General features: G+C 59.2%; 1 protein-coding gene across 1 annotated transcript; it reads left to right on the forward strand.

Moving 5' to 3' along the window:
- Positions 1 to 1,496: 1,496 nt before the first annotated feature.
- LOC309414843 (uncharacterized protein) lies at positions 1,497 to 2,939 on the forward strand (the record flags this gene model as incomplete). Its single annotated transcript, XM_082012219.1, has 2 exons — positions 1,497 to 1,653; positions 1,843 to 2,939. The coding sequence occupies 2 exons, from the start codon at positions 1,497 to 1,499 to the stop codon at positions 2,937 to 2,939; spliced, it is 1,254 nt and encodes a 417-aa protein (XP_081868345.1).
- Between the last annotated feature and the right edge of the window lie 12,224 nt (positions 2,940 to 15,163).

A 15,163-nucleotide genomic window follows, 5' to 3' on the forward strand; every position in this document is an offset into this window, starting at 1 on the left:
TATGGGGGGGGGGGCCTGGGGTATGGGGGGGTGTCCTTGGCATATGGGGGGGGTCCCTGGGTGTTTTTTGGGGGGGTGTTTGGAACTTGCAGCCCAACCCAGAACTGAGCCTCAACTATCCCTTGGGGGGCTGGGGGGGGGTCCGTGGGATATGGGGGGGGGTCCCTGGGCTATGGGGGTGTACCCGGGAGGTGGGTGGGGTTTTTTGGGGTGGGGGGGTGGCAGCCCGTGGCGGCTGCCGGCAGAGGGCCCCGGGCGGTGGGGTGGAGGGCTGGGGGACCCCCCCCGGCGGGGGGTTGGTCTTCCTGGTTCAGGCACCGCCGCCGCCTCCATTGTCAACCCGCGGCCCCGCAGCCGCGGCCGGTACCGGCGGAGGGGCGGGGGGGACACCCCCCCCCCCGGGAGACCCGGCCGGGACCCCAAAACGGGGAGCCCGGAGAGAGGGGGGACACCTTGGGATCCCCGGGACCCCCAAGTGGGGGGTCCGGAGGAGGGCAATCCCGGAGCTGCGGGACCCCCGAGAACGGTGATCTCGGAGCTGCGGGACCCCCGGGACCCCCGAGAACGGTGATCGTGGAGCTGGAGGATCCCCGGGACCCCGTGAGCGGCGATCCCAGAGCTGGGGAACCCCCGGGACCCCCGGGCGCTCGGAGAAAGGTGAGACCAGAGAGGGGGGACCCCTGCGATCCCCGGGACCCCAAAGCAGGGAGCCTGGAGAGGGGCAATCCCAGAACTGGGGGACCCCTGGGACCCCCAGGAGCCCGGAGAGGGGCAATCCCGGAGCTGGGAGACCCCCAAGAGTGGTGATCCCGCAACTGTGGGACCCCCAGGAGCCCAAAGAAGGGCGAGCCCAGAGAGGGTGGACTCCTGAGACTCCCAGGACCCCAGAGCAACGATCGCCCCACAGCCAGGGGACCCCGGCCCCACTGCCCCATAGCCCCCCGTGGCCCTCGGACACTCGGGGGGGGGCAGGAGCGTCGCAGAGCTCTCTTCTTCCCCAGCCCTATGGGAGCCCTTTTTGGGGTCGGTGGTCCCTGCCTCAGTTTCCCCTTTTGCAACCCAGGGCAGGGGGCTGGTTGCAGACCCTCACCCCTCTGGGTTGACCCAGGTGGTCCATCACAGTCCTCTTTCCCACCCACGGCTGGGTGTTGCATCGGGTGGTTTTGGGCTGAGAGCAAGTGATTTTGGGGTTGAGCCGCAGCCAGGGACGTCGCTGACCTTGCCCTTGCCCTTGCCCTTGTCCCCTCTCCAGCTCCCGTGGGACAGAACTTGCAGGGACATGACGCTGGTCCAAAACCACATTTCCCAAGCAGGACAAGCTCCTTATTTCTCCTCCACCGCCGTTTTGAGGATGGATGTCTGCGTTTATAATGCTGACCCCAGGTCTTGGCTGTATCTTGGCGTTTTGGGGGTTTTTGGGCTGTATCTTGGTGTTTTGGAGGGTTTTAGGGACACAAGATGCTGGTGGTGTCCTGCCCGTTGACTTCCTAGTAGGGATGGACTTGGGCAGCAGCAACCCACAACCCAAACTGGAGAACGTGCTCACGGCTTGTTTTCCCCCCGCCAGAACCAGGATTTCCCATTCCCAAACCTTGGCCAGGTCAAGAGGAGGAGGCTGCGAGGAAGAGGAGATGCTACGAGATACCCAGGCAGGTGAGGAGGAATTCACTCGACCTTTCATCCTCTCTTCAACTCCATCTTCCAGCCGAGCATCGCTTCTGGCTGCAGGACAACCCCGTTGCTGACGCCGTCCTCCCGGAGGCGGATCTAGGAGGATCTCCTTCCCCTTCCCTCTGGCACAGATGCAAATCCTCTTCCTCTCCTTGTTCCTTCCTTCGGCAGGCGATGAGATGGGGATGGCGAACACGGAGGAGAAACCCCACCGGCAGAACCTTGTGGGAGAGGCTGTTTTGAAGGGCTCTGTGGAGCAGGTCAACAGGGGGGCAAAGCCAAGAAGATGCTCCATGGGGCAAGAGGTCAACGGGGAGGAAAAGCCAAGAAGATGCTCCACGGGGCAGGAGGTCAATAGAGGGGAAAAGCCAAGAAGATGCTCCACAGGGAGAGGTTGCAAAGCCACCCCACGAAGCTCAGAGGAGGAGAGACCGACCATCTGTGAGGAATGTGGTCGGAGCTTCAGCCGTAGCTCGAACCTGGCGGTGCACCAGCGGTTGCACGCCGGCGAGAAGCCCTACAAGTGCTTGGATTGTGGGAAGAGCTTCAGCCGTAGCTCCCACCTCATCACCCATCAACGTCTACACACCGGGGAGAAGCCCTACAAGTGTCCCGATTGCGGGAAGAGCTTCAGCGACAGCTCCACGCTCATCACCCACCAACGCTTACACACCGGTGAGAAGCCCTACAAATGCCCCGATTGCGGGAAGGGCTTCAACCAGAGCTCCAACCTCACGTCCCACCAACGCACCCACACTGGGGAGAGACCCTACAAGTGCCCCGAATGCGGCAAGAGCTTCAGCGTCAGCTCCTACCTGATCCGCCACCAGAAGATCCACACTGGGGAGAGACCCTATAAGTGCGAGGAGTGCGAGAAGACGTTCAGCCAGAGCTCCAGCCTCATCATCCATCAGCGTGTCCACACCGGGGAGAAGCCCTATAGATGCGTTGACTGTGGGAAGTGGTTTAGGAACAGCTCGGACCTCATCAGGCATCAACGGACACATACGGGTGAGAGACCCTACCGCTGCCCCGACTGCGGGAAGAGCTTCAACCGCAGCTCCAACCTGATGACCCACCAACGCATCCACACCGGGGAGAAGCCCTACGAGTGTCCTGAGTGCGGGAGGAGCTTCACCGTGAGTTCCGCCTTGATTAAACACCAAAGGACCCACCGGGAAGGGAAGCCCTATGAGTGCCCCGACTGCGGGAAGAGCTTTATCCGCTGTTCAAACTTCATTACTCATCGGAGGACCCACGTTGGGTAGAGACGCGGTCACCCGTTTTGGGTAGAGACCTGGCTGGTGGTCCCCACATCTTCCTGGTTGCCCATAGGGACCGGGACGAATGCAGGTGGGAACATCCATTTACTGAGATGGGCTTAGCTGTGGGACGCAGACCAACGGTAGAAATTCATTAGGAGGAGTGGACTCACTGGCTTTAGACTCCAAAAAGTCACATCCGCTCGGTCCACTAATTTCTTCTGGTGGCATCAAGCAACACGGGCCATGGGCTTCTTCCACAGCCAAACGGTGGATGGATTTGGGCACAGACCAGGATTTTGAAGACGTTGGTTGGGATTCAGCTTCTTCGGGAAGGAAGAAATGGGGTGGAAATGGTCCCACAACCCTGTTGGGATGCACCAGGCTGAGTTCTTCCTCACTTACAGGTTGGTTTGGTTGGTTTTTTTACGTGACGTTATTCAGTGTCATCGTGCAACCTCTGTCCCGCCCATCTACGGTTCATCTTTGGGTGAATAAACTCTTGAGTTGTTCAAAGAGGCTCCTGCAACACCTTAGGGATGGAGATGGGCACAGCCCAACTCTGCGTCCCGCTCTTGCTCCCTTTCTGCTGCCAAAAATAAGCAAGAACTCGGCTGCGATATACGTTTCCTCCACCCACCTCCTCGGTACGGCCTCGTTGAACCCAAAATACTTCGTTTTCATCCAGGCTGGGGCTTGGCCATCCCTAGGGTTGAATTTTCCCAATGGTGCTGCAAGGATGGGAGTGGTGGGACAACTCCATGGATGGGTGGAGGGTGAGGGGGACACGTGAGCTCGCGGTGTCCATGTTTTGGAAGGGTGCTGCACCGCTATGACGTGACCATCGGCGCCAAATAAGCCTCATCCGTGGTTTGGTTTGAACCCTCATCCTTGTTCAGGGCAAATGGAGAGGGATGGAGAGCCCGATCCCAGCTCCAGGGTCTCCAGCCCAGCCCCACCACCCCTGTAGCCGCTTCCTGGCGGGGTTTCACACTCTCTGGATGCAGAAGATGCTCCCGGCCCTCCAAAATCAGGGAATTTTTTCAGTTTTCCCCTCCAAAAAAGGGTCTTCCACCCACACAGCCCCCGCTTCGTCACCACCACACAGATACTCGCACAATGCCAACACACAAATTGCTTTTATTTTGGCTGTGATTTTCTTTATCCCGTAAAAAGACCGTAAATAGGGTTGAAAAAATAAAGAAATTGAACTGAGACATCCAGAAAAAACCCATTTTACTGCGATTTCTTTTTTCTTGGCTGAAGCTTATGGGTCTCCCCTCCCTCCCTTCCCCTCATCTATAATCGAAGGCGAAAAAGCAGAGGGTGGGGGTGTCTTTTTTTAAAACCATCCCCCCAGAAGACCCCCTTTATATCTAAAAACGTACAGGGAAAGACAAATAACAGCCGGTTGGATGCGGGTCGTTGGGTTGGTTACCCCTTGGTGCTACCGCCAGGGACCACCGCGGTGCGTAGGTAGGTCTGAGACGCCACCAAGATGGGGATGGTGCCCGGTGGGGTGGTCCCCGTTTTCAACCGGTGCCTCTCGCCATGCGAGATGAGACCGGAGCTGTGCCAAAACCTCTTGCCGTACTCGGCGCAACCCTAAGGCTTCTCCTTGCTATGGATCTGCCGGTGCTGGATGAGTTGGGTGCTGCAGACGAAGCTTTTGGGGCAATCCAGGCAAATAAAGGGTTTCTGCTTCAGGTGGGACCGCTGGTGAACCAGGAGGTTGGAGCGACGGTTGAAGCCTCTGCCGCAGTCGGGGCAGCGGTAGTCTTGCTCACCGGCGTGTACCCGTTGGCGCGCGGCGAGCGCGGGTTGGTTGGAAACGCTCTTCCCGCAGGTTGGGTAGGGCGGCTTGCGCTTGACGGCGTGCGTCTGCTGGTGCCGCGCCAGTTGGGAGCCGTCGCCGAAACGCCGCCCGCATTGGGAGCAGTCGTAGGGTCGCTCGGTGGTGTGGATCCGCCAATGCCGCACCAGTTGGGAGCTGTCGCCGAAACGCCGCCCGCATTGGGAGCAGTCATAGGGTCGCTCGCTGGTGTGGATCCGCCCATGCCGCACCAGCTCCGAGCTGTTCTTGAAGGTCTTCTGGCAGTCGGGGCACTTGTAGGGCCTCTCCCCCGAATGCACGCGGTGATGGATGGTCAACGTCGACCTGTGCCTGAAGCTCTTCCCGCACTCCTCGCACCGGTAAGGTCGTTCGCCCGTGTGCGTCTTCTGATGCCGTAGGAGGGTGGAGCTGACGCGGTAGCTCTTCCCGCAGTCGGGACACTTGTAGGGCATGTCGCCGGTGTGGATGCGTTGGTGGGTGGTCAGGTTGGAGCGACGGTTGAAGCGGCGTCCGCAGTCCTGGCAGCCGTAGGGTCGTTCGCCCGTGTGTATCCGATGGTGGTTCACCAACGCCGAGCGGCAACGGAAGATCTTCCCGCATTCCCGGCAGGTGTTGGGGGCCTCGGCGCTCCTGTTCTCCCTCGGCAGCGGGGATCCCCCGGGATGGGTCCTCGGAGGCTGCTGCCAGCTGGAGGTTGGGGGTTCCACCGGTCCGTCCGCTCGCTCGGGAGCATCCTGCTGCCATTTCTCCTCCTCCTTGATTGACCCCAAATCTGTTGGGGAGAGAGAACATCCCCAGCAGCCCTCTCCGGCTCGGAGAGGGTCAGCGTGGAGCGGGAACGGGGAACCACGCGAGTGTCGGCTCAGGGAAACCGTCGGCCAAGACGGCCCCGGCCGGGGATCAAGGCTCCAAGGCTGGAGCCACCTTGAGAAGGGATGGGGATGCGGTGGGATGGGGACACGGTGGGATGGGGACGCGGTGGGAGGAGGGCTGGGGACGCGGTGGGACGAGGGCTGGGGATGCGGTGGGATGGGGATGCGGTGGGAGGAGGGCTGGGGATGCGGTGGGATGGGGACGCGGTGGGATGGGGACGCGGTGGGATGGGGACGCGGTGGGAGGAGGTTTGGGGTCATGGTGGGAGGAGGGATGGGGACACAGGAGGTTTGGGGACATGGTGGCAGAAGGTTTGGGGACACGGTGGCAGAAGGTTTGGGGACACGGTGGCAGAGGGGATGGGGACATCGTGGGAGAAGGGATGGGGACACGGTGGCAGGAGATTTGGGAACATGGTGGCAGGAGATTTGGGGACATGGTGGCAGGAGGTTTGGGGACACGGTGGGAGACGGTCTGGGGACACGACACGGCACAAGAGCCCCGCTGAGGGACAAAGTACCCCCCCGCCCCCGTCCCCCGCCCCTCGTCCCCACCAAAACCACTTCTCCGCCACCCACCCGACCCCCCGACTCGTCCCCAGCCGTGGGGTCTCTTACCCGGCGGCACCGCGGCGCCATCGTTCCCCTTCGCCGTGTCCCCGCCGCGGGCTGTCGGGACCGGGGCGAGCGGCGCGGCGGCGTCCTCCGCGGTCGCCGTCCCCTCCATGGGACCACCCTAAAAAAGCACAACCCCCAAAAACCATCACCCCGCTTTCCTCCGGGAATTTGACTCTCCGAGGAGAAACGGCAGACGGCGTCGTTACGAATCGTTCCCGCGAACGCGCGGCGACGCCGGCAGCGCCGAGTACAAATACCAGATTAGTCTCACGACCGGTCACTTTATTATTTATTATTATCGCCGGGGTCACGCAGAACGGCACAATCACCTTAACCCAGCCCCTCCCGCGACGGTAAACGGCGCAAGGAACGTATGGAGCCAGTCGGGTGTCACCTATCGCAACTTTGAGGGCAAATAAATCGATATCGTGACCGGGGATTATTAAATTAACGTAACGAACGTTTATAACAAACGCGTTCGGCCGCGTTCCGGTCAGATCCGGCGTTTTCTCAAGCCGACGTCGGGTGCCAAAAAAGGGCCCGGCGTGGTTTAACGCGACAGGAACCCCACGCGGCCCCGGCGCTCGCTGCCCCCCACGGCGGTGGGATGGGGGAGAGAATCGCGGAGGGGGGGGGGGGAACCCCCCCCCCCAAAAAAAGTAAAATTTGTGGGTTGAGACAAAGGTTGAGGAGGAAAAGGACGGGAAAAGAAGAAAAACATCAAAGGAAGGGAACGGAGTCGCTCACCGCCCGCCGAGCGATGCCCGGCCGGTCCCCGCGCGGCGTGTCGTGGCCCCCCCCCCCCCCCCTCCGGCCGGCTTCCCCCCGAGTTTATATACCGCGCGTGACGTCACATGGACCGCAATATCCCTTTGGCCAGTTTGGGTCAGCTGTCCCGGCCGTGTCCCCTCCCAATTTCTCGTGCGGGGGGGGTGGGGGGGGTGGGGGGTGCGGGGGGCGGTGGGGGTGTCCCCCCCCCCCTCGCTTCGCCGCAGCCCCTCGGTGAGGCCGAAAAGTCCTTGACTGAGTGTAAACATTGCTTAGCAACGGCGGAGACCGGCCTTAGCGAAGTTAAGCTCAGCCTAAATTCAAAACACAGCCCTGGCCTAAGGGCTGGCAGGAAGGTTTAACTCTATCCCAGCCAAAACCGAGCCGGGGGGGGCGGTCCCGGGAGCCATGGCGGGGGGGGCTCCCCCGGAACGGGTGGAGTCTGGATCCGCTGCGGGGGTCCTGGGGGGGCATCTGGCCCCGCTCTGCCCAAGCTGAGGTTCGGGGGGGGGGGTCCTGGGGGGCTCCTGGGGGTCGGGGGGGGTCTCACGGGGGTCGTGGGGTTCTCTGACCCCCCCCCCCCAATGCAGCCTGAGCCCACTCCAGGATCTCGGGGGTCCTGGGGGGCTCCTGGGGGTCGGGGGGGGTCTCACGGGGGTCGTGGGGTTCTCTGACCCCCCCCCCAATGCAGCCTGAGCCCACTCCAGGATCTCGGGGGTCCTGGGGGGCTCCTGGGGGTCGGGGGGGGTCTCACGGGGGTCGTGGGGTTCTCTGACCCCCCCCCCAATACAGCCTGAGCCCACTCCAGGATCTCGGGGGTCCTGGGGGGCTCCTGGGGGTCGGGGGGGGTCTCACGGGGGTCGTGGGGTTCTCTGACCCCCCCCCCCCCAATGCAGCCTGAGCCCACTCCAGGATCTCGGGGGTCCTGGGGGGCTCCTGGGGGTCGGGGGGGTCTCACGGGGGTCGTGGGGTTCTCTGACCCCCCCCCCAATGCAGCCTGAGCCCACTCCAGGATCTCGGGGGTCCTGGGGGGCTCCTGGGGGTCGGGGGGGTCTCACGGGGGTCGTGGGGTTCTCTGACCCCCCCCAATGCAGCCTGAGCCCACTCCAGGATCTCGGGGGTCCTGGGGGGCTCCTGGGGGTCGGGGGGGTCTCACGGGGGTCGTGGGGTTCTCTGACCCCCCCCCCAATGCAGCCTGAGCCCACTCCAGGATCTCGGGGGTCCTGGGGGGCTCCTGGGGGTCGGAGGGGGTCTCACGGGGGTCGTGGGGTTCTCTGACCCCCCCCCCCCCCAATGCAGCCTGAGCCCACTCCAGGATCTCGGGGGTCCTGGGGGGCTCCTGGGGGTCGGGGGGGGTCTCACGGGGGTCGTGGGGTTCTCTGCCCCCCCCCCAATGCAGCCTGAGCCCACTCCAGGATCTCGGGGGTCCTGGGGGGCTCCTGGGGGTCGGGGGGAGTCTCACGGGGGTCGTGGGGTTCTCTGACCCCCCCCCCCAATGCAGCCTGAGCCCACTCCAGGATCTCGGGGGTCCTGGGGGGCTCCTGGGGGTCGGGGGGAGTCTCACGGGGGTCGTGGGGTTCTCTGACCCCCCCCCCCAATGCAGCCTGAGCCCACTCCAGGATCTCGGGGGTCCTGGGGGGCTCCTGGGGGTCGGGGGGGTCTCACGGGGGTCGTGGGGTTCTCTGACCCCCCCCAATGCAGCCTGAGCCCACTCCAGGATCTCGGGGGTCCTGGGGGGCTCCTGGGGGTCGGGGGGGTCTCACGGGGGTCGTGGGGTTCTCTGACCCCCCCCCCAATGCAGCCTGAGCCCACTCCAGGATCTCGGGGGTCCTGGGGGGCTCCTGGGGGTCGGAGGGGGTCTCACGGGGGTCGTGGGGTTCTCTGACCCCCCCCCCCCCAATGCAGCCTGAGCCCACTCCAGGATCTCGGGGGTCCTGGGGGGCTCCTGGGGGTCGGGGGGGGTCTCACGGGGGTCGTGGGGTTCTCTGCCCCCCCCCCAATGCAGCCTGAGCCCACTCCAGGATCTCGGGGGTCCTGGGGGGGGGGGTCACCTGGGGGTCCCGTGGGGTCTCCCAGGGGGTCGTCGGGTTCCCTCCCCACGCCGGTGCAGCCTGAACCCGCTCCACGATCCCGGGGGATCGTGGGGGTCCGTCGTCCCCCCTCCCCCCTCCCCCGCCCCCCCCCCCAATGCAGCCCGGCCGCGCTCCCGGGATTCGCACCCCGCCGGGTCCCGGGGGTCCCACGCGTGTCTCCCCGCTGGCTCCCACGCGAGTTCCCCCCTCCCAGCCCGGTCGCCCTTGACCTCGGAAGTGAATCCACGGGCCGGAGCCGCCTCCATCGGCTCCAGCCTCGCCTTAACCCTTCAGCTGCCGGCTGGGGGGGGGTGAGTTTTGGGGGTCTCGCGTGGAGGGTCCTCGAAAAACTTTGCACCCCACGGGGTGCTGGTAGCGCAGAGCTCCTGCGGACCCCAAATTAAGGGAGGGGAGAGTGACGTTCGGGGGGGGGGGATGTGCTCTGAAGCCCCCCCACCCCACTGAGAAAATGGGGGGTGACACCCCCCCTTCAGCACCCACGCGGGGTAGGGAGCATCGCTGCACCCCAGGGTGGGGCCGGGGGGTATTTTGGGGGGTGGGGTGTCTCCCAACCTCCCAACACCCCAAAAGCCAAGAGGGATCAATCTGTTTCCCCTTTATTTTATTATTTTATTATTTTATTATTTTATTATTTTATTAATTTATTAATTTATTAATTTGTCTTTCATTTTTCAATTTTAATTTTTTCATTATTTCATTATTTATTTTTTAATTTTTCATTTTTCTTTATTTCATTATTTCATTTTTTATTATTTTATTTTTTCATTTTTTCATCATTTTATTATTTTATTATTTTATTGTTTCATTTTTTGATTTTTCATGATTTCATTTTTTATTATTTTATTTTTTCTTTTTTTCATCATTTTATTATTTTATTATTTTATTATTTCATTTTTTGATTTTTCATTATTTCATTTTTTCATTATTTCGTTATTTCATTTTATTATTATTTTATTATTTTATTTTTTCATTCTTTTATTATTTATTTCACTATTTCACTATTTCATTACTTCATGGTTTTATTATTTTATTATTTATTTTATTATTATATTAATTGTAGTAATTTTATTCTTTTCTTCATAGAAAATCACCCCAAAATGTTCCATTTCCCCCCCCAAGTTTTCCAGCCGCCACGGTCGGCCGTCGATGCCGCGCCGGGAAAAGCAGAGCCCGATTTTTTGAGGGTCTAAATCCCCCTAAAAAAAAAAAAACCAACCCCCTCCGAGGGGAAAAAAGAAAAAAAAAGGTGGTTTTCACCTCAAAATGACTCAATCCCACCTCGTAGCCCCGTTTCCTTCAGCTTGAAAATCAACCGAAATTCTCCGTGGGGATGTTTTTCCCCCCTGCCCCCCAAAAAATAGCCAAGGTCCCACCCTGCCACGTCCCCGTCACCGCGGTAAAGGTATTTTTTGGCCTTATTTTGGTGAAATAAGGTAAATATTTGGTAAAATAATGTATTTGGTAAAATAATATATTTGGTAAAATAATATATTAAAATAATATATTTGGTAAAATAATATATTTGGTAAAATAATATATTTGATAAAATAATATATTAAAATAATATATTTGGTAAATAATATATTTGGTAAAATTATATATTTTATAAAATAATATATTTGGTAAAATAATATATTTGGTAAAATAATATATTAAAATAATATATTTGGTAAAATAAAAAGGATCGTAAAGCGCAAACGGGACGAAAACGCGGTTGCCGCCGTTTCGCGGCGCGTGAGGAGGCGGAGGAAGCGTCATCGACGAGGCGGGGGGTGGAAAAGGGGATGACCTTGACCTTCCCCGTTCATTTACGGCGATTCCCGACGTGGCTGCGGCGATGACGGATGAGATCGGAACGCCGGTAAAAACTCTTCCCGCACTGGACGCAGCTATAGGGTCGTTCCCCGTATGGATCCGTTGATGGGTCCCCAAGTTGGAGCTTTGACTGAAGCTCTTCCCGCAATCGGAGCACGTATAGGGTTTCTCTCCCGTATGGATACGATGATGGGTGATGAGCGTAGAACCCTCCATAAAGCTCTTCCCGCAGTCGGGACACGCGTAGGGTCGTTCGCCCGTATGGACGCGTTGATGACGCGTCAACGAAGAGCTATCGTTGAAACTCTTCCCGCATCGGGTGCACTTATAGAATTTTTCGCCCGTATGGATCCGTCGATGACGTAACAACATCGAATTCGCGCTAAAACTCTTCCCGCAATCCGGACACGTATAGGGTTTCTCGCCCGTATGGATACGATGATGGGCGATGAGCGTAGAACTCTCCGTAAAGCTCTTCCCGCAGTCGGGACACGCGTAGGGTCGTTCGCCCGTATGGACGCGTTGATGACGCGTCAACGAAGAGCTATCGTTGAAACTCTTCCCGCATCGGGTGCACTTATAGAATTTTTCGCCCGTATGGATCCGTCGATGACGTAACAACATCGAATTCGCGCTAAAACTCTTCCCGCAATCCGGACACGTATAGGGTTTCTCGCCCGTATGGATACGATGATGGGCGATGAGCGTAGAACTCTCCGTAAAGCTCTTCCCGCAGTCGGGACACGCGTAGGGTCGTTCGCCCGTATGGACGCGTTGATGACGCGTCAACGAAGAGCTATCGTTGAAACTCTTCCCGCATCGGGTGCACTTATAGAATTTTTCGCCCGTATGGATCCGTCGATGACGTAACAACATCGAATTCGCGCTAAAACTCTTCCCGCAATCCGGACACGTATAGGGTTTCTCTCCCGTATGGATATGATGATGGGCGATGAGCGTAGAACTCTCCGTAAAGCTCTTCCCGCAGTCGGGACACGCGTAGGGTCGTTCGCCCGTATGGACGCGTTGATGACGCGTCAACGAAGAGCTATCGTTGAAACTCTTCCCGCATCGGGTGCACTTATAGAATTTTTCGCCCGTATGGATCCGTCGATGACGTAACAACGTCGAATTCGCGCTAAAACTCTTCCCGCAATCCGGACACGTATAGGGTTTCTCGCCCGTATGGATTCGTCAATGACGGATCAAAGCCGAGCTCCATATAAAATGCTTCCCGCAATCGTGACAAACGTAGGGCATGTCGCCTATATGAAGGCGTTGATGTTGAACGAAATAAGAACTATCGCTAAAGCTCTTCCCGCAGTCGGGACATCTATAGGGTCGTTCACCTATATGGGTTTTCTGATGTCGGATATGGGTCGAACGGATACTAAAACTTTTCCCACGTTCTTCGCAAACGTAAGGTTTTTCCCCCGTATGTATTCTACGATGTTTAACCAACGTCGAGCCGTGACCGAAATCTTTCCCGCATTCGGGGCACCTATAGGGTTTTTGGCCCGTATGGATCCGCCCATGAGCCGCTAACGCCGAATTTTGGTTAAAGCGGTCGCCGCGTTCGGGCACTTATAGGGTTTTTGGCCCATATGGATCCGCCGATGGGTTAATAAAGCCGAACTGCTGGCGAAACCTTTCCCGCACTCGTAGCATCCATAGGGGCGGCCGTGGGGCGGCGGTACCCCTAACCCCCCCGGTGGGTGGGGGGGGCCCCCGGTGCCTGCAAAAGAAGGGGGACGGCGTCGGGGAAGGGGACTTGGGGGGGGGGGGGGTGTGACAGCAGGACCCCTCCCCGAACCCCACCTGTGGGGGGGTCACCCCTCTCCTCCGTGTCCCGGTTTTGGGGGGCTGGCGGGTCCCTCCGGGGGTCCATGGTTTGGGGGGGGGGGGCACATCAAAGCTGCTCTGGGAGAAAATGGGGCGCAAGGTGAAAGGTCACCCCCCCACAACCCCTACCCCTGCCTTTAGGGGTACCCTGGCACCCCAAAAAAGGGGGCTGGGGGGCATTGGGTGGTGCCTGGGGGGGGTCTCAGCCCCACCCCGGGATGAGTTGGGGGTCCCCCATCACACCCCACCCCCCTCCCCCGAGGTGATGTGGGGGTCCCCCACCGCAGCCCCCCACCCCTGGCATGATTTAGGGGTCCCCCCGTTGCAGCCGGGATGATTTGAGGGTCCCTCGGGGCGAGTTGGGGGTCCCCCCTCCGCACTCACCCCCCCGGGATGATTTGGGGGTCCCTCGGGGCGAGTTGGGGGTCCCCCCTCCGCACCCACCCCCCCGGGATGATTTGGGGGTCCCTCGGGGCGAGTTGGGGGTCCCCCCTCCGCACTCACCCCCCCGGGATGATTTGGGGGTCCCTCGGGGCGAGTTGGGGGTCCCCCCTCCGCACCCACCCCCCCGGGATGATTTGGGGGTCCCTCGGGGCGAGTTGGGGGTCCCCCCTCCGCACTCACCCCCCCGGGATGATTTGGGGGTCCCCCGGGATGATTTGGGGTCCCCCCTCGCACCCATAGCCTTCCCCCCAAACTTGGGGGGCTCGCACCCTACCGGGGGGGTGTTATTGGGGTAAAGGGGGGACCCCCCCATCGCCCCCCCACCCACCCGGTACCTGCAGCTGGGGGGCACGGGGATGCTCTCCCCCACGCCGGTCACGAGTGGGGGGGTCCGGCCCCGGTGCGGCGGAGCAGAGCCGCCCCAGGAAGCTGAAGCACGATCGCGGGTGGGGGGGGGAAGCGGCGGCCCAGGGCCCTCTAGCGACCGAGCGGACACGGTCACGGGGGGGCGTGGGGGGGCGTGGCCCCCGAAGGGGGGCGTGGCCTCCGCAGTGGTGCGTGTCCGTGGGTGGGGGGGTGTCCCGGGTGGGAGGTGTCCCGGGGGGGGGATGTCCCGGGCGGGGGGTGTGGCTGGATGGGGGGGGCGCGTGTGATACACGCGTGTGTGCGATACACGCGTGTGCACGTGTGCACGCCCCGCATAGGTGCAAATGTGCGTGTGTGCGCCTATAGGCGTGTTCGGGGGGGAGGGCGTCTATAGGGGGGTGCGGGGGTGTGGGTGAGTGGGTGTGCGCATATAGGGGTGTCTATACGTGTGTATAGGCGTGTGCACGTGTGTGCGCATATAGGTGCGTGTGCGTGCGTGTACAGGGTGAATATACGCGTACACATGCGTATAGGTGAGTGTATACGTGTGCATGTGTATATGTATGTGTGCATGCGTGTGTATATGTGTGTACGGGGGTGCGCGTGTGCATACGTGCGTATGCGTGCGCGCATATATGCGCGTGTATGTGTGTATGGGTATGAATATATGTGTATACGTGTGTATAGGTGAGTATATACGTGTGTGTATGCACGTGTGTGTGCGTAAAGGTGTGTGTATGCATGCGTATGGGTGTGTATATTTGTGCATATACGTGTGTATGCATATATGTGTGTGTATGTGTGTGTGTGCATATATGCGTGCTCGCATATATATGCGTGTATACGTGTGTATGGGTGTGTATACGCATGTATGGGTGTGTATATGTGTACATATATGTACATGTGTCCATGTATATGGGTGTGTGGATGTATGTGTGCATTACATGTGTGTGCATGGTGCAAGTGTCTACGGGTGTTTATATATGTGCCTATACGTGCGTGTACAGTGTATATACATACGTACATGTACCTGTCTATATATGTGTGCATAGACGTGCGTGTATATATGTGCATACCTGTGTGCGTGCGTGCGTATATGTGCGTATACACGTGCGTGGGTATATATACGTGCATATATGTGTGTATGTATACGTGTGTATATATCTGCATCTGCTCCTATATTCACGCCCTGAGGGGGGGTGTATGTATACCTGTGTATATACACACGTATATGTGTGCACCTATACGCACTCCCCAAGGGGTGTCTGTGTGTATACATGTCTCGATGTGCCTATATGTCATCTATATGTGCCTATATGTCATCTATATGTGCCTATATGTCATCTATATGTGCCTATATGTCTCTATAGGCCCCATTTTGGCCTCCATCAGCCCCACCGCCCCCCTTTCCCCTCAGCCCTCGGGCCTGGGGCCCGTCCCACCCCACTCGAGACCCCCAAACCCCACTAGAGACCTAAACATCCCCGGGGGGAACTTTATATAAACGGGGTCGAATCGGTTTAACAGGGTTTCGAGGAGGCAGCCGCCATCTTGAGGAGCGGCGGCGGCGCCGTAAAA

The sequence above is a fragment of the Phaethon aethereus genome (assembly GCF_964289735.1).
Source record: "Phaethon aethereus genome assembly, chromosome: 33".
Taxonomy (NCBI): domain Eukaryota; kingdom Metazoa; phylum Chordata; class Aves; order Phaethontiformes; family Phaethontidae; genus Phaethon; species Phaethon aethereus.